Below are 23,542 nucleotides of genomic sequence, written 5' to 3' on the forward strand. Positions count from 1 at the left end.
TCAGCAGGGCCCAAGGACGCCAGGGGAGGGCATTCCCTAGAGGAGGCACCAGGGGGCGCCAGAGCAGCAGCCAGCAGGGCCCCAGGGGGCAGGGGAGGGTGTTCCCAGGGGAGGCGCCAGGGGGCGCCAGAGCAGCAGCCAGCAGGGCCCCAGGGGGCAGGGGAGGGTGTTCCCAGGGGAGGCACCAGGGGGAGCCAGAGCAGGAGCCAGAGCAGCAGCCAGCAGGGCCCCAGGGGGGCAGGGGAGGGTGTTCCCAGGGGAGGCACCAGGGGGAGCCAGAGCAGCAGCCAGCAGGGCCCCAGGGGGCAGGGGAGGGTGTTCCCAGGGAGGCCCCAGGGGGCACCAGAGCAGCAGTCAGCAGGGCCCAAGGACGCCAGGGGAGGGCATTCCCTAGAGGAGGCACCAGGGGGCGCCAGAGCATCAGCCAGCAGGGCCCCAGGGGGCAGGGGAGGGTGTTCCCAGGGGAGGCACCAGGGGGCGCCAGAGCAGCAGGCAGCAGGGCCCCAGGGGGCAGGGGAGGGTGTTCCCAGGGAGGCACCAGGGGGCGCCAGAGCAGCAGCCAGCAGGGCCCCAGGGGGCAGGGGAGGGTGTTCCCAGGGGAGGCACCAGGGGGCGCCAGAGCAGCAGCCAGCAGGGCCCCAGGGAGCAGGGGAGGGTGTTCCCAGGGGAGGCACCAGGGGGCGCCAGAACTGGGCCTGGTTTATTCAAAAGTTGCTTTTACTGTCTGGGCCTGGGGGGCTGTTTTGGGGCTTGTTTCACTGGGGGTCTCGGCTTTGGGCTGTTTGTGCAGGGGCTGAACCGGTGCCAATGCAGACGCCCGTCGCTAGAACACGAGACGCTCCCGACCCCCACTCCCGCCCCATGGAGAGAACACCCCGGAATTCGGAAAGGTCCCGTCCCGCCCATTCGACACCCGCTCCCGCCATTCCCTGTCCTGCGCCGGGACAGGCTGCCATGCGGGACGGCGCCCAGCCCAGCCCACGGAGCCCCCAGGGAGCGGCTGGGCTGAGGGTGCCTGTTCTAAAATGAAAGGAACTAGAAATCAAGCCGGTCCCACGTTTATTAGCGCGATGGCGCTGAGGTGGAACTGCACGGTGCAGCAAAACCAGAGCTACTGCAAAGAGTGACGGAATGGGAATACGCACGGCCCTGCGCCCTCGGAGATGGGGGGTTGCTGGGAAAGGAGGGGGCTGTATTTCCTTGAGAGCCTTGGGAACTCCAGCTCAGGCAAGGGGCTGGGGGCTACAGAGATGGAGGGGGGCTGGCTGGGGGCGAGGACTCCTGGGTTCTCTCCCCGTAGCCCCTTACCGGCACGTACTCCTGGCAGCTGTCCCCGCCCAGGTTGGGCCCGCACTCCAGCGAGTAGGAAAACACCACATGGCCCCGTTCCAGGTTGCACACAATCATGACGTTCCTGCCGGCCTTGAGTTGAGTGAAGCAGCCTCCCAACAGGTCGTCCCTCATGCCATCACTGTCCCACACCTCCACTTTCAGTTTGGGCTTCTCTGGTAGCGTCACTATCCCGAAATTCAGGTCTTCGTTCCACTCGGGGTTGTCGTTGTCTTCAATGAGGCGCGTCTGCAGCCTCTCTTTTTTGAAGAAGACCAGGACGTAGCCGTCGGTGGCGGTTGAGACGTCCCCCCACAGGTCTGTGCCCGACATCACACGAACCTTCAGCCGGGCCAGGCCCCGCTGGAGGGAGCAGCACATGGAGTTGGTGAGGGGGTTCCCAGAGCAGTGGCAAGTGCAGGGATCCAAAGAGTCAAAGACACCACCTTCTGGGCAGCTCCAAGGACACATGCTCTGCCCCCGCTCAGCCACGTACTCCTTCACTGCCTGCCTCAGCGCCTCCCGCCGGGGGTCTCCCGGCCTCACCAGGGTGTGGATGGACCCCAGGGAGTAGGAGACCAGGCTGGAGCTGGCTTTCAGGCTCTGAAGCCAGGCTGTGAATGTCGTGGTGTTCTGGGTGGTGGAGAAGAGTTCCTGGGTGTGGCTGCTCCCCCCTGTCACCTCAATGCGCTTCTCCAGGTAGGGCACCGGGGAGCTCCAGTCACTGTGGCTGCTCGGCTTGTGGGCGTGGGAGCCAGCGGGGAACTGGTTCAATCCCAGGTCTTCAAAGAACTTGGAGCCCAGATTCTCCCTGATTTCAGCATCTGTCAGCCCATCCAGCGCTGCCCGGCAGGTCGGGATGGCCATCAGCTGCTGCACATGCCCGCCTAGAACTGCCTTGTTCAGATAGTGGGTACCGTACGTGGCCAGGAAGGACCGGTATGTGTCAGGTTCGTAGCTGGGTGGAAGCTGGCGCATGGCCTGGGAGAATTGTGGCGCCAGCCGGGGCTGATGAGTGAGTCTCAATCTGCCCAGAAGGGAAAGAAAGAGGAGTGATGAGCCGGCTACAGGCCTCTGCTCCTTTCCCTGGAAAAACTGCCCCCCCCCCACATCTGTGACAACTCTGTGGCTTTTCTGAGGGGAGCTTAGTAGGTGAATCTCTCCCCTTATACTCAGTGCTGCCCCATTGCACCAAGCAGCTGTGGAAGGAGTAGTAATCCCAGCATAATGACCAGGTGCAACAGGAGGCTACAGGGTGAGGGGGCAGTAACAGAGCAGCGGGTGCTGTGCTGTGCTGCAGGGAGCGGGGTGGAGTCCTCGGAGGTGGGACTGTGCTGCAGGGAGTGGGGCAGGCCCCAGCAGGGGGCACTGTGCTGCAGGAAGAGGGGTGGGGGCCCAGCGGGGGGCGCTGTGCTGCACGGAGAGGGGCGGGGGCCCAGCAGGGGGCGCTGTGCCGCAGGGAGCGGGGCGGGAGCCAGCAGGGGGCGCTGTGCTGCAGGGAGCAGGGCAGGGCCCAGCAGGGGGCGCTGTGCTGCAGGGAGCGGGGCAGGGGCCCAGCAGGGGGCGCTGTGCTACAGGGAGCGGGGCGGGGGCCCAGCAGGGGGCGCTGTGCTGCAGGGGGCGGGACGGGGGCCCAGCAGGGGGCGCTGTGCTGCACGGGGCGGGGCGGGGGCCCAGCAGGGGGCGCTGTGCTGCACGGGGCGGGGCGGGGGCCCAGCAGGGGGCGCTGTGCTGAAGGGAGCAGGGCGGAGGCCCAGCAGGGGGCGCTGTGCTGCAGGGAGCGGGGCGGGGGCCCAGCAGGCGGCGCTGTGCTGCAGGGAGCAGGGCGGGGTCCCAGCAGGGGACGCTGTGCTGCAGGGAGCGGGGCGGGGCCCAGCAGGGGGCGCTGTGCTGCAGGGAGCGGGGCAGGGGCCCAGCAGGGGGCGCTGAGCTGCAGGAAGAGGGGTAGGGGCCCAGCAGGGGGCACTGTGCTGCAGGGAGCGGGGCAGGGCTCAGCAGGGGTTGCTGTGCTGCAGGGAGCGGGGCGGGGCTCAGCAGGGGGCGCTGTGCTGCAGGGAGCGGGACGGGGCTCAGCAGGGGGCGCTGTGCTGCAGTGAGCGGGGCGGGGCTCAGCAGGGGGCTGTGTGCTGCAGGGGGTGGGGTGGGGGCCCAGCAGGGGGCGCTGTGCTGCAGGGGGCGGGGCGGTGGCCCAGCAGGGGGCGCTGTGCTGCAGGGGGCGGGACGGGGGCCACGCAGGGGGCGCTGTGCTGCACGGGGCGGGGCGGGGGCCCAGCAGGGGCGCTGTGCTGCAGGGAGCAGGGTGGGGGCCCAGCAGGGGGCGCTGTGCTGCAGGGAGCAGGGCGGGGCCCAGCAGGGGGCGCTGTGCTGCAGGGAGCAGGGCGGAGGCCCAGCAGGGGGCGCTGTGCTGCAGGGAGCGGGGCGGGGGCCCAGCAGGGGGTGCTGTGCTGCAGGGAGCAGGGTGGGGGCCCAGCAGGGGGCGCTGTGCTGCAGGGAGCAGGGTGGGGGCCCAGCAGGGGGCGCTGTGCTGCAGGGAGCAGGGCGGGGCCCAGCAGGGGGCGCTGTGCTGCAGGGAGCAGGGCGGAGGCCCAGCAGGGGGCGCTGTGCTGAAGGGAGCAGGGCGGGGGCCCAGCAGGGGGTGCTGTGCTGCAGGGAGCAGGGTGGGGGCCCAGCAGGGGGCGCTGTGCTCCAGGGAGCAGGGCGGGGCCCAGCAGGGGGCGCTGTGCTGCAGGGAGCAGGGCGGAGGCCCAGCAGGGGGCGCTGTGCTGAAGGGAGCAGGGCGGGGGCCCAGCAGGGGGCGCTGTGCTGCAGGGAGCGGGGCGGGGGCCCAGCAGGGGGTGCTGTGCTGCAGGGAGCAGGGCGGGGGCCCAGCAGGGGGCGCTGTGCTGCAGGGAGCGGGGCGGGGCCCAGCAGGGGGTGCTGTGCTGCAGGGGGCGGGGCGGGGCCCTACCGGGGGATTCTCACCTGTAATACACACAGGACACCTCACTGAGCACAAACATGTACTTGTCCTGCTGCTCCTTCTCGTAGGCGAAGCTGGCGAGCGGGGATCGCGCCCCCCCCAGGGCCAGGTCTTTTGTCTCCTCCGTCAGATCCAGCTCCTTCTTCCAGTGGCTGGTCACAGCCGATGCCACGGCCTGGGCCACGGCCACAGCCGACTCCTCCACCGAGCGTCTCACCTCCTGTTTGCAGGCAGCGTTTTCCTTCCAGTCCACCACGGCCAGCGGCACCTTCCTGTCCTGCCGCGGGGTCTGGCACAGGGTGCAGGTGCCATCAGGGCCGTGCCACAGGCTGGTGTCCAGCAGGGAGGCCTCCGTCCAGCCCAGCGTGGTGATGTCGATGCCCTTCCCCACCAGGCTGTGCCAAGGCATCGAGGGCGTCGTCTCTCTGCACTTCTGAGCCGTGGCGGTGTAGCAGTAGGGGGAGACTCCAGGGAGAAAGTGGAGGAGAAGCGGGATGAAGATGCTGCATCTCGGCATGGCTGGTGCCAGGGCCCCCTCACCAGGGAGCGGCTTTCAGTGTCTGAGCCTCCCTAGTGGGAGAGAAACAGAGAGAGCCTTCATTGATGGGAATCCAGTGGCAGGGAGTTCTGCAGGCACAAGACATACTACCAGTATTCAAGCAACCTCCAAGCTGCTATAAGTCTCCCTGCATGTGAGAGGAAAGATTCCAACAACCCATGTTAGAGCCGGCCCACCCCTCTGAATCTAACAGAGAATTGATGCAGGAGCTGAGCAGTGCAGGGGCTATGACACACACAAGTTGGCAGTTCTGATTCTGTCCACTAGGGGGCAGTTGATTATATTGTGTGTAGGAGGGGACATAAAACACACATTAGTGAGTCGTTCTCATTCCATGCAATGGACAAGCTGCTGTGCACAGCCCTCCCCCCACGCCCCAATGAATCTCCCCTCCTGTCGGGCTTTGAATCCCCCCATGAGCAGCAGCCGCACAGGCAGGGGCTCTCAGACTGTGTCTCCCTCCCAAGGGATCCATCGCATGGCCCTGAGATGCGGCCACCTCTGTGGTGCAGCAGCTGGAGAACAGCAGTGGTACCACGTAGGCTAGGGGGGTGTAGGGAGGGGCTGTGGTCCCCCCTGAGGTTTGAACCCCTACTCTTAGCTGCACCAGGGCCTGGGCTGCTCCCAGCTCTGCCTGTGGGTCACGAGGTTTGTACCAGGGAGGCGGGGGAGGCCGGTCACAAAGGGCTGAGCCTGCCAGGCACTGAGGGACCGAGAGAGGATCCTGCAAACCTGGCTGGTCCTCCGCCTTCTGGAAAGAATCAAAGGGCAGGAGCAAACGGTGGGGGGAGGGGGAGTCGTGGGGGCGCAGGGGGCTGGATGGGGACCATGCGGTTCAGCTTTTTCCTTAATGACCCTGGGAAAGGCGCAAACGCAGAGGTGGAACATTTGCCCTCAATACAAAATCCCCGTCTTGCTGCAGGGCAGAGCTGCCTGCCCAGCGCTGCAAAGGGGCCTCCCAGCACTGGGTGCCTGGGTGCCGGGGGCAGAGGGAATCCAGGGAGCGGAAACGCAAAGGAACGCACAGGGCAAGACAATCCCACGTGTGACCCCACATCGGGGGGGGCGCGGCTGGTCCCACTCCAGAGAGATCTGGGAGTCGCTGCGGAGAGCTCCCTGAAAACCTCTGCAGTGTCTGTCGGAAACGCTCAGAGAATATTGGGAATGGTTCGGGAAGGAACCGATCACAGACAGAAAGTATCGCACTGCCGCGATGTACAGCCATGGCAGCCCACAGCGTGAACTCCACAGGCCGGCCTGGAGGTCCCACCTCAAAAAGCAACCTTGGATTTGGGAAAGGTAGGGAGAATGGCACCAGAAATGCTTGGAGGGGCCCATCCTTAAGGTGACATAGGCCATCGGGTGCCAGCAACGCCCCCTGCCCTGGGCATCGGCCAAACCAGACTAGTGAGAGCTCCGGGTTTGCCCCGGATCCGTCCCCTGCGTTTCCCCGTGTCCGGCACGTACCTGTTCTGTGCCCAGGCTGGAAGGATCCAGCGCCCAGACTCTCTGCCGCCGGGTTTGCCGGGTGCCCTCTAAATACAGCCCCAGGCGCTGGGGGCTGGTGTTCCCAGGGATGCTCCGCCCCCTCCCCTCGGGCCTCCCCCTCTCTCCGCCCACCCCGTGGTGCCTGGCCCAGACACTGACCCTCCCTCAGCCCCCCCCCCCCCCGCTGCTCTCCCCCCTCCAGCCTGGGCAAAGGAAACCCTGACCGTCCACCCCTCCCCCCGCCCCCGGTGAGCCCCCGGCCCCTCAGGGCCTGGGCAGACCCCCCTCTGCATCCTGTCCGGGCTGGCAGAGCCTGAGTCCTTCCCCTCTGGTGCCAGGGCTGCGGGGCCCAGTCCCCTCCCCACCGCACCCAGGGCCGGAGGGGCCCCCCGCCCACCCCTACCGGCCCAGAGCTCCGCAGTCCCAGGCTGGCTGGTGCCCTGGGGGGGGGTGCGTGAGGCGCCCTTCAAGGCTCTGCAAAGGCAGTGGAGGGGGGGTGTTACACCCATGCCAAGAGGGTGACCTCAGAGCATCTGCCGCCTCCTGTGCCCCCCCCGAGTCCCACTTTCCTGATGCACCCCCTGCCCAAGGCCTCCCCCCATTCCCTCACTGTCCCAGGAGGGATCCCCACCCCCACTGTCCCAGGACTGCGATTGGTGGGTTTGGTTCCTACAGCGTAAACAAAACTGAAGCGCCAATTGGAAGCTGAAAGTAAAAATCTTCCAGGGACACTGGCTCCAGCCTCGGCATTTCCCTGAAACCGCCCAGCTGCAGGGCGGGGTGCTGGGGCAGGGGGGCACACAGAGCCCAAAGGTCACCGGCCTTCCCCTGCTGAGCCCAGGCCTGACGCACTGCGGGCCGGCGCTGGGGCAGCGCGGTTGCTGCTCGGGTGGTCACAGAAGTGGGGGCCGAGCTCTCGCAGGGCCGGGAAAGGACAGATCCCAGGCTGTCGGCCCCAGCCCCTGCGGCCAGCCCAGAAGCTGCCTGTGTCCCTGGTAGCCCCAGGCCGGATGGAGGGAGCGCGCTGGCTGCAGCACCTGTAGGCGCCGGTGAGGACTCCCCCTGCAATCGCCGGTTGGCTGCCAACAGCGGATCCTCCCGCCCACCCGGCCTCATTCCTCACCGCCGGTTGTCTGTCCTCAGGGCTGGGGTGGCCCATGATTAGGGTTGCCAGTTGGCTGAAAGAAAAATACCAGACACGCTGCCCCTCTCCCCCCCCAAAAAAACCAACGGGAAAAAATTTGTTGAAGGAAAAAAAGGGGGGGGGGGAGACCAAAGTTATTGAGCAAAAAAAAAAAAGACTCCAAGGACCTGGATCACTGCTAGTGGTTAGTCATTAAAAAAACCAAAACCCGGACACACTTCATGTGCAGGGGGGAGCAGGCGCCAGGAAGGGAGCGGTGCTGGCTGGAAAGGGGAGGCCTGGAAACGGTTAAAGTGGTGGAGGGGGGCAATGGGGCTGGTCGGGGGAGGGGAGGCCAGCCGGGAGGGGTCAGGGCTGGCCGGGAGTAAGGGGGGGCAGGAAGCACAGTTGGTGGGGGATCAGGGGCCGCGAGGGTGGCCAGGAGTAAGAGTGGGCAGGAATCAGAGCTGGTGGGGGGGAGGGGAGGTGCGGGGGCGCTGGCTGGGGAGATTAGGAAGAAGAATGGGCCAGCGGGAAGCAGAGCTGCGGGGGGTTGGGAGCTGGCCGGGAGGAAGGGGGGCGGGAAGCAGAGCTGGGGGGGTTGGGGGCTGGCCGGGAGGAAGGGGGGCGGGAAGCAGAGCTGGGGAGGTTGGTGGCTGGCCGGGAGGAAGGGGGGCAGGAAGCAGAGCTGGGGGGGTTTGGGGGCTGGCTGGGAGGAAGGGGGGCAGGAAGCAGAGCTGGGGGGGTTTGGGGGCTGGCTGGGAGGAAGGGGGGCAGGAAGCAGAGCTGGGAGGGTTGGGGGCTGGCCGGGAGGAAGGGGGGCAGGAAGCAGAGCTGGGGGGGTTGGGCGCTGGCCAGGAGGAAGGGGGGCAGGAAGCAGAGCTGGGGGGGTTGGGCGCTGGCCAGGAGGAAGGGGGGCAGGAAGCAAAGCTGGGAGGGTTGGGGGTTGGCCAGGAGGAAGGGGGGCAGGAAGCAGAGCTGGGAGGGTTGGGGGCTGGCCGGGAGGAAGGGGGGCAGGAAGCAGAGCTGGGGGGGTTGGGCGCTGGCCAGGAGGAAGGGGGGCAGGAAGCAAAGCTGGGAGGGTTGGGGGTTGGCCAGGAGGAAGGGGGGCAGGAAGCAGAGCTGGGGGGGTTGGGCGCTGGCCAGGAGGAAGGGGGCAGGAAGCAGAGCTGGGGGGGGGTTGGGGGCTGGCCAGGAGGAAGGGGGCAGGAAGCAGAGCTGGGAGGGGTTGGGGGCTGGCTGGGAGGAAGGGGGTGGGAAGCAGAGCTGGAGGGGGTTGGGCACTGGTCGGGAGAAAGGGGGTGGGAAGCAGAGCTGGAGGTTGGGAGCTGGCCAGGAGGAAGGGGGGTGGGAAGCAGAGCTGGGGGGTTTTGGGGGCTGGCCGGGAGGAAGGGGGGCGGGAAGCAGAGCTTGGGGGTGTTGGCGGCTGGCTGGGAGGAAGGGGGTGGGATGCAGAGCTGGGGGTTGCGGGCTGGCCGGGAGGAAGGGGGGCGGGAAGCAGAGCTGGGGGGCGTTGGGGGATGGCCAGGAAGAAGGGGGCGGGAAGCAGAGCTGGAGGGTGTTGGGGGCTGGCCAGGAAGAAGGGGGGCAGGAAGCAGAGCTCGGGGGGTTGGGCGCTGGCCGGGAGGAAGGGGGGTGGGAAGCAGAGCTGGGGGTTGGAGGCTGGCCGGGAGGAAGGGGGCGGGAGCAGAGTTGGGGGGGTTGGCGGCTGGCCGGGAGGAAGGGGACAGGAAGCAGAGCTGGAGAGGTTGGGGGCTGGCCAGGAGGAAGGGGGGTGGGAAGCAGAGCTCGGGGGGGTTGGGCGCTGGCTGGGAGGAAGAGGGTGGGAAGCAGTGCTGGGGGGGGCTTGGGTGCTGGCCAGGAGGAAGGGGGGCGGGAAGCAGAGCTGGGGGGGGTTGGCGGCTGGCCTGGAGGAAGGGGACAGGAAGCAGAGCTGGAGAGGTTGGGGGCTGGCCAGGAGGAAGGGGGGTGGGAAGCAGAGCTCGGGGGGGTTGGGCGCTGGCTGGGAGGAAGAGGGTGGGAAGCAGTGCTGGGGGGGGCTTGGGTGCTGGCCAGGAGGAAGGGGGGCGGGAAGCAGAGCTGGGGGGGGTTGGCGGCTGGCCAGGAGGAAGGGGACAGGAAGCAGAGCTGGAGGGAGGAAGGGGGGTGGGAAGCAGAGCTGGGGAGGTTGGGGGCTGGCCAGGAGGAAGGGGGGTGGGAAGCAGAGCTGGGGAGGTTGGGGGCTGGCCGGGAGGTAGGGGGGTGGGAAGCAGAGCTGGGGAGGTTCGGGGGCTGGCCGGGAGGAAGGGGGGCGGGAAGCAGAGCTTGGGGGGGTTGGGCGCTGGCTGGGAGGAAGGGGGGCGGGAAGCAGAGCTTGGGGGGGTTGGGCGCTGGCTGGGAGGAAGGGGGGCAGGAAGCAGAGCTGGGGGGGTTGGGGGCTGGCCAGGAGGAAGGGGGGCGGGAAGCAGAGCTTGGGGGGGTTGGGGGCTGGCTGGGAGGAAGGGGGGCAGGAAGCAGAGCTGGGGGGGTTGGGGGCTGGCCGGGAGGAAGGGGGGCAGGAAGCAGAGCTGGGGGGTTGGGGGCTGGCCGGGAGGAAGGGGGGCAGGAAGCAGAGCTGGGGGAGTTGGGGGCTGGCCAGGAGGAAGGGGGGCGGGAAGCAGAGCTTGGGGGGGTTGGGCGCTGGCCGGGAGGAAGGGGGGTGGGAAGCAGAGCTTGGGGGGGTTGGGGGCTGGCCGGGAGGAAGGGGGGCGGGAAGCAGAGCTGGGGGTTGGGTGTTGGCCAGGAGGAAGGAGGGCAGGAAGCAGAGCTGGGGGTTGGGTGTTGGCCAGGAGGAAGGAGGGCAGGAAGCAGAGCTGGGGCTTGGGGGTTGGCCAGGAGGAAGGGGGGCAGGAAGCAGAGCTGGGGGGGTTGGGCGCTGGCTGGGAGGAAGGGGGGCGGGAAGCAGAGCTGGGGGGGTTGGGCGCTGGCTGGGAGGAAGGGGGGCGGGAAGCAGAGCTGGGGGTTGGGTGTTGGCCAGGAGGAAGGGGGCAGGAAGCAGAGCTGGCGGGGGCGGGGAGAGGTGCAGCGGCGCTGGCCGGGGAAGATCAGGAGGGAAAGTGGGGGAGAACCGGCTGGCTGGGAACAGGGGGGGTGAGCAAATCAGCCGGCGGGGAGCGGGACTGACCTGGAGACTCGCTGCCTGTCCCTCGCAGGCTCCCGGTGATGCACGAGCGAGGAGGCTTCCCCTCCCCCTCACACTCAGCTGACTGAGGGCTCCCAGCAGCAATCGCGGCCCCGCCTCCCAGCTGGGACTCCCAGCTGCTCCCCCGCCCCCGCCAGACTTCCGGTGCGCAGCCGGAAAATCAGAAAATACCGGACACTGCACACTGCACATGTCCGGTCTTTTCTGATGTATTTTACCGGAGAGATCGCACAAATACCGGACTGGCTGGCACAGTACCCTACCCATGATGTGGACAAGGGAAGACAGACACGCCCCGGTGGCCGGGCCCTGGGAAGGCTGGCAGGGGTGGCAGGTTTGTATAATTTTTGGTGGTGCCCAGAATGGGTCTAGTCCCCCATCCCTACCCCTCCACCCACCCTGTAAGCAGATATATATTTTATTCAATAATGTAAAAACGGACTGGAAACTGTAAGCGTTTAACGGTTTCCCTTTATTGCAAAATATCACTATCATAAGAAAAAATTATTTAAATAAGAATTTCAACGTTATTAATACTCTTTTGAAGATGGAAACAACCAAGCACTCTTTGATCCATAACCCTCAAAAGCAAATACTTTCCAAAATTAAAACAAATATAGCCCTGTCTTTTGCAATGTTCTTCAGGTCTCCACCTTTCTGGGAGAGTAGGAGGTGGTTTTTCCATATATAACAGATTTTGGAACAACATTCAGTCATTGGAGGAAGTTGGTTTTACTAAGTTTTTTTTAAATAAATGACAAAGATTGAGTACGGTCTACGTGCAGAATTCATATTTATACCTTCTTTATAAAAAACCAACAAAACACTCCCGAGTATAAGTTAGCTAGTTTGGCACGTTTTTTCTTGCATAAGAGTTTTGCTATGGCTTGTAGATTGCTATCAAAGTGCATGTTGGAATAACATTGAAATATTTATTAGAAACTCTTTGTTCATTTTTTCGCTGGTAAATACTTGGACCTCCCATCTTTCTGTGAATATTATCTACAGCATCTGAAGTCATGGCCCTAGAGCAGTGGTCCCCAATCTTTTCAGGTTGTCGGGCGCCAGGGGGCGGGGACACTTGCCCGCCCGGGGGCGGCCCCCCCCCAGCCGCATGCCCGGGGGCGGGGCCCCTCCCATAGCCACGCGCCCGGGGCCGGCGCCCCCACCCCCGTAAGCGCCGCGGGGCTAAGGCCGGGGCCAGCGCTGGGGCCAGGGCACGCGCGGCGCCCCCGGGGGCGTGGGTCAGGGTCGGCACTGGCACGCGCGTCGTACCCGGGGCCAGGACCGGCCATGCGCCCGGGGCTGGCACCTGCCAGCCCAGATTGCTCCGCGGGCGCATGTAAAGAGGCCGGCGGGCGCCATGGCGCCCACGGGCACCAGGTTGGGGACCACGGCCCTGGAGCATGTGAAACCCATCTGTAAGGCCTTTAAAAGCTCAGTTAGCTAGAAATATGTTTAAAAATTCCAGTTAACAAACATACATTGTGGCAACAGACTTGATTAATGCGAACCATCTTTTTATTGCTAAACTGTATCCTTGTACTTATCACTTTTTAGTTAAGTGGTTAGCATGTTGTTGCAAAGTGTAGGCTTCTATTTTATTTGGATGACTATCTAGTGTTTTTATCCAAGAGATAAATGTGACAGACAATAGTAACTCCAGATGTTCTCATGTTGCAGGTATTGTCACATACATTCTGCAGGTATGTTAGGATGGGTGGTTTTGGATATGTTATATGTTCTGTTATGCTGTGTATATTTGCCCACTGTAACCATGATAAATTGCTCTTTTGAGACTGCCATTCTAATCAAGCTTAAAAGATCCAACCTCAGGGTCCCCAAGGATGCCAAACCATAGATGTTGCCAGACCTGTCAGTCCCAGATTAGAAAGGTTCAACCTGTGGTCGGTTTTTTACTTTTGCATAATTTGAAGATCAAAACTTACAGAATTAATGTTTTAATGACTCCTCATGATCATAGCATGCACTGTATTCTAACCCTTCAACCCCCCTTCCCATCAAAAGAAAAGTCGTAAGTATTTGCTCAGTGAAAATGAGAAGTCTGCAAAGTTTTTTTATCAAAACTCCTACAAGTGAATTCCTACATAATTTTCACACAAACAAAAAGACAGCATCTTCAGTCATTGCCTGCATCTTACTTGGGTCTTCAAAAGAGAACTCTTTAACATAGTAAGTGAATCCAGGAAAGAAACACTGTCTATAATTGACTCTTTCCATCGCTTTTTGTCCCTCGCTGTCTTTCACAGAATCTCTTTTGTTTACTAGATCTCCCAAAGTTCTTTTACATGATATAAAGCCACTTTCTTCTGCTTCCAGTGATGTCTAATTGATCATGACAATAATGTCACCATACCATTGTGCCTGCATGGATGTTCCATAACTGATGTCTGTATTCAAACCAAGAGTGTACTGAGTGTGCGGTAACAAGGCATATTTAATTCTTCCTCCCTCATGGAGCGGATCCTGCTACTTGGCCTGGCTAGAGCCACCTGTAGTTTACCGCCCCCATCTTCCCAGTGGAAAGATTAGAAATGTAAGAGACGCTAAGACAGATGTTGAGAAAACTTGTCCTCTTACTTGGTGGGCTGCGAACGATTGGACAGGCGCTTGTGCGGGGTTTCCCTTTGCCTGTGGAGGGGCCACTTATCGATTAGGAGAAGGAATAATGAGACTCCACGGGGTCTTAGAGATAATGGCAAATACCACTGCCGATGCCTTAATGGACTTGGCAACTGAGCAGAAGAAAATAAGGCAGATGGTTCTTCAAAATCGCTTGACGTTGGATATTCTGTTGGCCTCTCAAGGAGGAACATGTGCCTTAATTGGGCAAGAGTGTTGTGTGTATATTCCTGATGTTGATAATGCCACTTAGGACAGAGCAAACCATCTTATGCAGATAGCAAGGGACCATGGAGGAAAAAAAGGGATTCCCGGTGGAGCGACCTGTTTAGCTGGTTTCCAAATGCAGGTGGTTTGCTCCATAACTTACTTCGTAGCGCTGTCATTATTATTTGTAGCTTGGTAGCTTTTTATGCCATAATCCGTTGTGGATGTTGGATGGGTACTAAGATGTGCTCCGTCAAGTAGTAATTGTTGCAGTATGTCCCAGGAGTCCCTTTGTGGTACTCTAGGGACAAAGGGGGGACTGTTAGGCCCTAGAGAATTGGGCCCAGTGCAGTTATGTTAAAACAGATCAAGGAAAGAGGTTAACAAAGGTTCCCGGGTAGTCCCTGAGCAGAACTAGAGACATGGTTCAAGCAAGGGGCGCTCCCTACATACTTGCTTGAGTTGCAGAAGTAAAATAAGTGAAAGGCTGCATTCCTATACCGGTTGTGATGGGAACAGCTAGTTTGAGAACTGATAAGGTAACTCCTGTTTCTGTTCTCACCCTGATCTTACCGAACTGTCTCTGCCCTCTGTTGTTTTAACTCCCCGTCTCCTTGTTGTTTGGTACTTGCCTTCTGGGCTGATAAGACAGCTGCTGACGTATTATGAATTGCTTAAGGCCATGAAGTATACACATTAACACTAGAAGCTTCAAATTAATTATGGGGGGGCTGAGATGCTTGGGCAAATGTTTTATGATGCGACAGAACTGTATATAATCTTACTTGATTCTGAAATGGTGGCTGGTTCACTTGGGAGACGGGCCGCTCTCTATTGTAGTGCGCACTATTCAATAAAGAGCTTGTGATTAGACCTTGCTGGTGTTGCCTGTCTCTTTGTGGTCAGACAATGAACGGAGGCCGTCTGGGTTCAAGTCCCTGACACCCTAGTGTCAGGTTGATATTTGGCTTCAGTGTGTACATTTCTGAGTGTGAAAGTGTTAGCTTCAGTTATTGTGATTTTAAGTTCACTAATAGAAAGTTCAAAGTTGGCTTTGTACAATTATCTTTATTTGAATTAGACCTACTTTAAAACACAAAGACGACTTTTTCCTGATGCTTGCTTCCAAAAAAAAGGCCCTTTACTGGCAGCCCAACCCCCCTTCAGTTTCTCTTCAACAGGACAGAGCTTTGGTCTCTCTGGCCTCTGGCGATTGTCTCTTCACACATACTTGTTACTTCATCACCTTTTCCGTCTGGGCTATTCCCCTTAACTGAATGATTCATTCAAGGAATGACCAGCAAACAGAAAGAACAGGCTGTCCTAGCCTCAGTCCATTGGTGAGCATAGCCCCTGGCTCTGAATATTCCTGGAACATGGGCGCAACCAGCTCATAAAACTCACCACCCATGAAGGCTGGGGGTGGCACGTGGCAGCCTGACTTGTCCCCACTGTCCCAGGAGGGATCCCCACCCCCACTGTCCCAGGACTGCGATTGGTGGGTTTGGTTCCTACAGCATAAACAAAACTGAAGCGCCAATTGGAAGCTGAAAGTGAAAATCTTCCAGGGATGCTGGCTCCAGCCTCGGCATTTCCCAGAAACTGCCCAGCTGCAGGGCGGGATGCTGGGGCAGGGGGGGCACACAGAGCCCAAAGGTCACCGGCCTTCCCCTGCTGAGCCCAGGCCTGACGCACTGCGGGCCGGCGCTGGGGCAGCGCGGTTGCTGCTCGGGTGGTCACAGAAGTGGGGGCCGAGCTCTCGCAGGGCTGGGAAAGGACAGATCCCAGGCTGTCGGCCCCAGCCCCTGCGGCCAGCCCAGAAGCTGCCTGTGTCCCTGGTAGCCCCAGGCCGGATGGAGGGAGCGCGCTGGCTGCAGCACCTGTAGGCGGCCGGTGAGGACTCCCCCTGCAATCGCCGGTTGGCTGCCAACAGCGGATCCTCCCGCCCACCCGGCCTCATTCCTCACCGCCGGTTGTCTGTCTGCAGGGCTGGGGTGGCCCATGACATGGGTAAGGGAGAATAGAGACGCCCCAGTGGCCGGGCCCTGGGGAAGGCTGGGGGTACCGTGTGGCAGCCTGACTATCACAGCCACCCGGCAGGGCTGGGGCCGGGGCTACAGCATGGCAACCCCAGCCCTCCAAGTGGCCAGCAAGGCTCAGGCTGGATTGGCCGGGGCTGGGGCTGCGGATTGCCTTCCCCATCCCGGCCTGTGCTGCAGGGGACGGCCGCCATTCAGGTAATGTTGGATCCTCCGGCGTGCTCTGCGGACACGGCGCAGGAGTTGGGGGGGAGCTTGTCACCCCAGAGGTGATAGGGCCGGTGGAGCGAGCGCTGAGCTCCCTTCTTCAGACTGGGTTTCCATTTGGGATGCCAGAGAGTTGCCGAACACCTGGCAACCCTATTTCCATCTCGAGAGGGGAGAGATCAGGGCAGAGCTGCACATGGGGCGGGTTCATGAATCCTTCTCCCACCCTGGTGGGCGTGTGGGGAGAAGACAGGACCCTACAGGGCCACAGTCCTGAACACATGGAAAGCCCTCGGCTGCCAGGTGTCCAGTATTGACCCAGACCGTACGGTATTTTTGCCTTCTGTCCGGTAAAATAATTCAGAAAATACCAGACACCTGAAATCTCTGAAATTTTCTGATTTTTTCTGATTTGCAGGAGGCAAAAAATAGCAAAAATAACGGCCTCTATGTGTAAAAACCGGACCCCTGGCAACCCTACAGACACTCAGCAACCAGGTTACCCGGTTCTGCAGGACAACTGTCTGGCCTGGAGCCAGAAAACAATATGGCCACCAGCCGCCACCAGCTTGTTAAAGCCAAAGAGCCTCAAAGGCATTTCTTAAAGGGGCCATGATGAATTTTTATTTTATTTTATTTTATTTTATTTTATTTTATTTTATTTTATTTTGCTTAATAAGTCTGGGGTCCATTTTATTATGTTCAAGAACGTTGGTCTCCCCTTTTTTTTTCTGAACAGATTTTTTCCCCAGGTGGTTTTTTTTGGAAGGGGGGGAGGTCGGTATTTTTGATTAAACCATCTGGCAACCCTAGTAAAGCCCGGCCCCAAGCCCCCCAACTCTCTCAGGACAGACCGTGCCCCCAGCTTGCTGCTTTGCTCACAGGCTGCGTGTCCCGACCTGTCCTTGCTTATCGCTCTCCCCTGGACTCTCGCTGTGAGTCCACGTCCTCCCAACGTGCCACTCCCAGGGCTGGGCCGGCTCTCTAGCTACGGCCTCGCCCGCTCTGAGAGCAACAGGGCAACCGGCTCTCCAGGCCTACGTACGGCCCTCCCCATGGGGCACCCGCCAGCAGGCAGGACACCGGGCTACATGGACCTTTGGTCTGGCACCGTCTGGCTGCTCTGATGTTCGTAACCTCTGAGCTCTGTGACAGGGAAAGGGGGGCAAAGAGGGGCTCCCAGAGCCCTGGCATGGGAGGAATGGGGGACACACAGAGCCCCTGATATGGGGGAAAGGAGTGGGGGGCACAGAGCCCCGACAGGGGGAGGAAGGAACTCCTGCTGTGAAGGGACACAGGATGCTCTGGAGCTATGGAGATGGCAGGGGAGAGCGTTCCCAGGGGAGGCCCCAGGGGGCGCCAGAGCAGCAGCCAGCAGGGCCCCAGGAGGCAGGGGAGGGTGTTCCCAGGGGAGGCACCAGGGGGCGCCAGAGCAGCAGCCAGCAGGGCCCCAGGGGGCAGGGGAGGCTGTTCCCAGGGGAGGCACCAGGGGGCGCCAGAGCAGCAGCCAGCAGGGCCCCGGGAGGGGAGGGGAGGGGGTTCCCAGGGGAGGCACCAGGGGGCGCCAGCTTGTGCCCGGCAGAACTGGGCCTGCTTTAGTCAAAAGTTGCTTTTACTCTCTGGGCCTGGGGGGCTGTTTTGGGGCTTGTTTCACTGGGGGTCTCGGCTTTGGGCTGTTTGTGCAGGGGCTGAACCGGTGCCAATGCAGACGCCCGTCGCTAGAACACGAGACGCCCCCCTGACCCCCACTCCCGCCCCATGGAGAGAACACCCCGGAATTCGGAAAGGTCCCGTCCCGCCCATTCGACACCCGCTCCCGCCATTCCCTGTCCTGCGCCGGGACAGGCTGCCATGCGGGACGGCGCCCAGCCCAGCCCACAGAGCCCCCAGGGAGCGGCTGGGCTGAGGGTGCCTGTTCTAAAATGAAAGGAACTAGAAATCAAGCCGGTCCCACGTTTATTAGCGCGATGGCGCTGAGGTGGAACTGCACGGTGCAGCCAAACCAGAGCTACTGCAAAGAGTGACGGAATGGGAATACGCACGGCCCTGCGCCCTCGGAGATGGGGGGTTGCTGGGAAAGGAGGGGGCTGTATTTCCTTGAGAGCCTTGGGAACTCCAGCTCAGGCAAGGGGCTGGGGACTAATGAAATGGAGGGGGGCTGGCTGCGGGCCAGAATTCCTGGGGTCTCTCCCCGTAACCCCTCACTGGCACGTACTCCTGGCAGCTGTCCCCGCCCAGGTTGGGCCCGCACTCCAGCGAGTAGGAAAACACCACATGGCCCCGTTCCAGGTTGCAGCGGAGCTGCTTGTCCTGGCCGGCCTTGAGGCGGGTGACACATGATCCAATATTGTCATCTCGAAAGACGTCTTTGTCCCACACCTGCACCTCCAGTTCGGGCTTCTCTGGCAGCGTCACCACCCCGAAGTCCAGGACTTGGTTCCACTCGGGGTTGTCGTTGTCTTCAATGAGGCGGGTCCGCAGCTCCTGCCCTTGGAAGAAGACCAGGACGTAGCCGTCGGTGGGAGTTGAGACATCCCCAAACAGCTCTTTGCCCGACATCACACGAACCTTCAGCCGGGCCAGGCCCCGCCGGAGGGAGCAGCACATGGAGTTGGTGAGGGGGTTCCCAGAGCAGTGGCAAGTGCAGGGATCCAAGGAGTCAAAGAAGCCGCCTTCTGGGCAGCTCCAAGGGCATGTACTCTGCCCCCGCTCAGCCACGTACTCCTTCACTGCCTGCCTCAGCGCCTCCCGCCGGGGGTCTCCCGGCCTCGCCAGGGTGTGGATGGGCCCCAGGGAGAAGGAGACCAGGCCGGGGCTGGCTTTGAGGCTCTGAAGCCAGGCTGAGAATATCATGCTGCTTTGGTTGGTGGAGAAGAGTTCCTGGGTGTGGCTGCTCCCCCCTGTCACCTCGATGCGCTTCTCCATGTAGGGCATCGGGGAGCTCAGCCTGCCCTGGCTGCTCGGCTCGTGGGCGTGGGAGCCAGCGGGAAACTGGTTCAATCCCAGGTCTTTGAAGAACTTGGAACCCAGGTTCTCCCTGTTTTCAGTGTCTTGCAGCCCGTCCAGTACTGCCCGGCAGGTCGGGATGGCCATCAGCTGCTGCACCCGCCCGCCCAGCACTGCCTGGCTCAGATAGTGGGTGCCGTACGTGGCCAGGAAGGACCGGTATGTGTCAGGTTTGTAGCTCGGTGGAAGGAGACGCAGGGCCTGGGAGAATTGTGGTGCCAGCCGGGGCTCATGTGTGAGTCTCAGTCTGCCCAGAAGGGAAAGAAAGAGGAGTGATGAGCCAGCTACAGGCCCCTGCTCCTTTCCCTGGAAAAACTGCCCCCACCGCCTCAGTGTCAAATCTGTGGCTTTCCAGCATGGGCCGCTGTGCTGCAGAGTGCAGGGCAGAGGGTTCACTGAGGAATGTGGTGTTGAAGGCACTGTGGGAAGACCCCAGCAGAGAGCGGGGCAGAGGCTCAGCAGGGGGCGCTGTGCTGCAGGGAGCAGGGCGGGGGCTGAGCAGGAGGCGCTGTGCTGCAGGAAGCAGGGCGGGGGCCCAGCAGGGGACGCTGTGCTGCAGGGAGAGAGGTGGTACCCAGCAGGGGGCGCTGTGCTGCAGGGAGAGAGGTGGTACCCAGCAGGGGGCGCTGTGCTGCAGGAAGCAGGGCGGGGGCCCAGCAGGGGCGCTGTGCTGCAGGGAGCGGGGCGGGGGCCCAGCAGGGGGCGCTGTGCTGCAGGGAGCAGGGCGGGGGCCCAGCAGGGGGCGCTGTGCTGCAGGGAGCAGGGTGGGGGCCCAGCAGGGGACGCTGTGCTGCAGGGAGAGGGGTGGGACCCAGCAGGGGGCGCTGTGCTGCAGGGAGGGGGGGGCCCAGCAGGGGGTGCTGTGCTGCAGGGGGCGGAGCAGGGACCTATCAGGGGAGTCTCACCTGTAATACACACAGGACACCTCATTGAGCACAAACATGTACTTGTCCTGCTGCTCCTTCTCGTAGGCGAAGCTGGCGAGCGGGGATCGCGACCCCCCCAGGGCCAGGTCTTCTGCCTCCTCCATCAGATCCAGCCCCTTCTTCCAGTCGCTGGTCACAGCCGATGCCACGGCCTGGGCCACGGCCACAGCCGACTCCTCCACCGAGCTTCTCACCTCCTGTTTGCAGGCAGCGTTTTCCTTCCAGTCCACCACGGCTAGCGGCACCTTCCTCTCCTGCTGCGGGCTCTGGCACAGGGTGCAGGTGCCATCAGGGCCGTGCCACAGGCTGGTGTCCAGCAGGGAGGCCTCCGTCCAGCCCAGCGTGGTGATGTCGATGCCCTTCCCCACCAGGCTGTGCCAAGGCATCGAGGGCGTCGTCTCTCTGCACTTCTCAGCCGTGGCGGTGTAGCAGTGCGGGGAGACTCCAGGGAGAAAGAGGAGGAGCGGGATGAAGATGCTGCATCTCAGCATGGCTGGTACCAGGGCGCCCTCACCAGGGAGCGGCTTCCAGGTTCTGAGCCTCCCTAATGGGAGAGAAACAGAGAGAGTCTTCATTAATGGGAATCTAGTGGCAGGGAGTTCCGCAGGCACCACACACGCTACCAGCATCCCAGAAACATCCAGGCTGCTACAACTCTCCCTGCATGTGAGAGGAAAGATTCCAACAAGCTATGTTAGAGCCGGCCCACCCCTCTGAATCTAACAGAGAATTGCTGCTGGGTGAGAGCAGTGCAGGGGCTATGACACACACAGCCTGACAGTTCTGGTTCTGTGCACTAGGGGGCGGTTAGTTTTGCTGTGTGTGGGAGGGGACGTAAAACACACAATCCCACGTGTGACCCCACATCGGGGGGGGGCGCGGCTGGTCCCACTCCAGAGAGATCTGGGAGTCGCTGCGGAGAGCTCCCTGAAAACCTCTGCAGTGTCTGTCGGAAACGCTCAGAGAATATTGGGAATGGTTCGGGAAGGAACCGATCACAGACAGAAAGTGTCGCACTGCCGCGATGTACAGCCATGGCAGCCCACAGCGTGAACTCCACAGGCCGGCCTGGAAGTCCCATCTCAAAAAGCAACCTTGGATTTGGGAAAGGTAGGGAGAATGGCACCAGAAATGCTTGGAGGGGCCCATCTTTAAGGCGACATAGGCCATCGGGTGCCAGCAACGCCCCCTGCCCTGGGCATCCGCCAAACCAGACTCCCCCTGCATAGACAGATCAGTGCACACAAATCGGGCATTAGGAGCAGCAACATACAAAAGTCCTCTGGACACAGTGTGGGTTTGTCTACACTTGCCCCTAGTTCGGACTAGGGAGGCAAATGAAGCAAACTGAAGGTGCTAATGAAGTTTGAAATATCCCGCTCTTAATTAGCAGATTCGCGGCCGGTCGCCATTTCAAAATGCCAGTAGCTCAAATTAACTCGTCACGTGTAGACGCAGGAGTTCGATCCAAAACCCTTCCCTTGAATTCACTGTCACTCGTCGTGCAATGATCTACACACGCCCAGGCAGTCGTTTCCCAATGCCCTGCAGCAGTGTTTCTCAACCTTTTTCAGACCGAGCTTTTTTTTTTTTCAACTCTGTTCTCCATGGCACACCTCCAACTGTCTACGTTTGAAAAACACTGCACTAGGGAATTTCCCACGCACCTTCTCCTGGCACCGGGCATGGCCTGTGTCTGCCCTGAAACCCGACACGCTGGCGCGGGAAAGGCGTCTCCGCAGCTCCCACGCTCCCGATCTCTGCCGGGAACGGAGCTCAGACCCTGTTCTCACCTGTGTGTGCCGACCTCTCACCCAGTCCCCCCCCCCATTTCACAGGGTGGGGTGCAGTGACCGGGGGGCTGTGAGTGTGAGCCGGGGAAGAGCTGAAACACTCGCTGCTCTGGGGGAGCCTGGGGCCGAGCCTTTGGGACTGGCCATTTTTACACCATCAACCACCTTTTCCCCGTCAGATTGGACTGGCTATCGGGGAGGGAGCCCAAGGCCGGGTCCCTTTCAGGGGGCTGTGGGGTTCAGACTAGCCAGTCGGGGAGAGGAACCTGTGTCATTGCTGGTCCGGGGAATGTACGTGCTGGAAATAACCCTGAATTTGGGGATTGTCTGGCCCGTTAATGTCACAGGTTCTGGGGGCACCGCTGAGAGGTCAAGTCAGGGCAAACTCCTTAAAAACAGGGCTACTTCCAGCGCAGGCCTGGGGGTCCTCTCTAAGGCACCGAACCAGCCCCAAAGCGCACTCGTGTTTGCCACACTGCTTCCCCAGAAACCACACGAGCCAACCCCTTCGACACTCCAGCTTCTCCTGTACCACAACCTGCCAAGTCAGCTCTGCAGTGTCTCTGTTGGGGGGGAAGTTCCCTCCTCTGCCCCCTGCCAGGCACCTCCCCTGCCCCCCCCAATCCCAGTCACCCGCTTTGGGCAGGGCCCAGGCCGTGGCCCCCTCTCCCCAGAGCTCCGGGTTTGCCCCGGATCCGTCCCCTGCGTTTCCCCGTGTCCGGCACGTACCTGTTCTGTGCCCAGGCCGGAGGGATCCAGCGCCCAGACTCCCTGCCACCGGGTTTGCCGGGTGCCCTCTAAATACAGCCCCAGGCGCTGGGGGCTGGTGTTCCCAGGGATGCTCCGCCCCCTCCCCTCGGGCCCCCCCCTCTCTCCGCCCACCCCGTGGTGCCTGGCCCAGACACTGACCCTCCCCTCAGCCTGGCTCCTGATTCCTCCCCTCCAGTCCGGGAAAAGGCAAACCCTGACCGGACGCCCCTCCCCCCACCCCTGGTGAGCCCCCGGCCCCCCCAGAGCCTGGGCAGACCCCCCTCTGCATCCTGTCAGGGCTGGCCGGAGGGGCCCCCCGCCCACCCCAGCCGGCCCAGAGCTCCGCAGTCCCAGGCTGGCTGGTGCCCTGGGGGAGGGGTGCATGGGCCCCCTCCAGGCTCTGGAGGAGCAGGGGGGGATGCTCCTGACATGGCACGTGGGTGAATGGGGGACAGCTTCCCAGACTTCCTAATTTCCCCCAAGGCCCTGCCTTCCTGCTGCCTCTTCCCACCCCCCACTCTGCCCCTCCCCAAGGCCTCCCCCCATCGCCTCACTGCTCTCCGGCCTGGCTGCTGCAGTCCCTGTGCGGCGTGTGCCCAGGGCACCGTGAGCTGCGGGGAGCGCTGGCTCTGGCAGCCCCAACCCCGAGGCTGCCCTGCTGCCTGCTCCCCCTCCCGGCCAGCGTCCCCTGGGAACTAAGCGCTTGTGCGGCCCCACCGGGGAGATGCCCGTGCCGCCCACCTCACTAACAACATCTCCAGCACAGTTTGTGTTCTATGGGTGGTGCACCTTGCAGAGGCATCGGCGCACAGAAAAAATTATTCTGCACACAGGTGAAAAACATCCGCCTATAGGTGGAAGACATTAGAGGGAACATTGCTGCCAGCCGGCTGCGCAGCTCGGTTCCTTCCTTCTTTGCCAGCCTCTCTGTCCCCACAGCCCTGGGCACAGCCCTCTCCCCCTCTGACTGACCCGCCCCCCATCCTAAGCTGCCCGGCTCTTCCCCTCGGGGTCCCTGGGTGGGGCCCTGAACCCTCCTCCTCTCTGATCAATTCTTGTATCCTGGATTTAGCTGAGCTTTGGGCTCAGCGGTTTCGCCTGCCTGAGCTGGGCAGGACACGTCCCTGGTGGGTGGGGTCCCCACCCCCACTGTCCCAGGTTGGATCCCCACCTCTGCTGTCCCAGGAGGGATCCCCACCCCCGCTGTCCCAGGACTGCGATTGGCAGGTTTGCATCCAACAGCGTAAACAAAACTAAAGAACCAATCGGAAGCTGAAAGTAAAAATTTTCCAAGGACGCTGGCTCCGGCCTCGGCATTTCCCAGAAACCACCCAAGATGGAACAGCACACAGA

General features: G+C 61.8%; 2 protein-coding genes across 3 annotated transcripts; both read right to left on the reverse strand.

Moving 5' to 3' along the window:
• Positions 1–1,042: 1,042 nt before the first annotated feature.
• LOC106732762 (perforin-1-like) lies at positions 1,043–22,235 on the reverse strand. 2 transcript variants are annotated; one of them, XM_089779056.1, is made up of 3 exons: positions 22,169–22,235; positions 4,291–4,858; positions 1,043–2,356 (listed from the first exon to the last, which is right to left on the reverse strand). In XM_089779056.1, the coding sequence occupies exons 2-3, from the start codon at positions 4,803–4,805 to the stop codon at positions 1,243–1,245; spliced, it is 1,629 nt and encodes a 542-aa protein (XP_089635182.1). In that variant the 5' UTR covers positions 4,806–4,858; positions 22,169–22,235; the 3' UTR covers positions 1,043–1,242. The 2 variants fall into 2 exon arrangements, with proteins under 2 accessions (XP_089635182.1, XP_089635181.1); XM_089779055.1 differs by lacking the exon at positions 22,169–22,235 and adding an exon at positions 6,315–6,438.
• On the reverse strand, positions 17,654–22,275 carry LOC149524432 (perforin-1-like). The gene is made up of 3 exons (XM_089779057.1): positions 22,169–22,275; positions 19,626–20,190; positions 17,654–18,967 (listed from the first exon to the last, which is right to left on the reverse strand). The coding sequence occupies exons 2-3, from the start codon at positions 20,135–20,137 to the stop codon at positions 17,854–17,856; spliced, it is 1,626 nt and encodes a 541-aa protein (XP_089635183.1). The 5' UTR covers positions 20,138–20,190; positions 22,169–22,275; the 3' UTR covers positions 17,654–17,853.
• Between the last annotated feature and the right edge of the window lie 1,267 nt (positions 22,276–23,542).

The sequence above is a fragment of the Pelodiscus sinensis genome, chromosome 5 (assembly GCF_052426305.1).
Source record: "Pelodiscus sinensis isolate ZL-2025 chromosome 5, ASM5242630v1, whole genome shotgun sequence".
Lineage (NCBI taxonomy): Eukaryota > Metazoa > Chordata > Testudines > Trionychidae > Pelodiscus > Pelodiscus sinensis.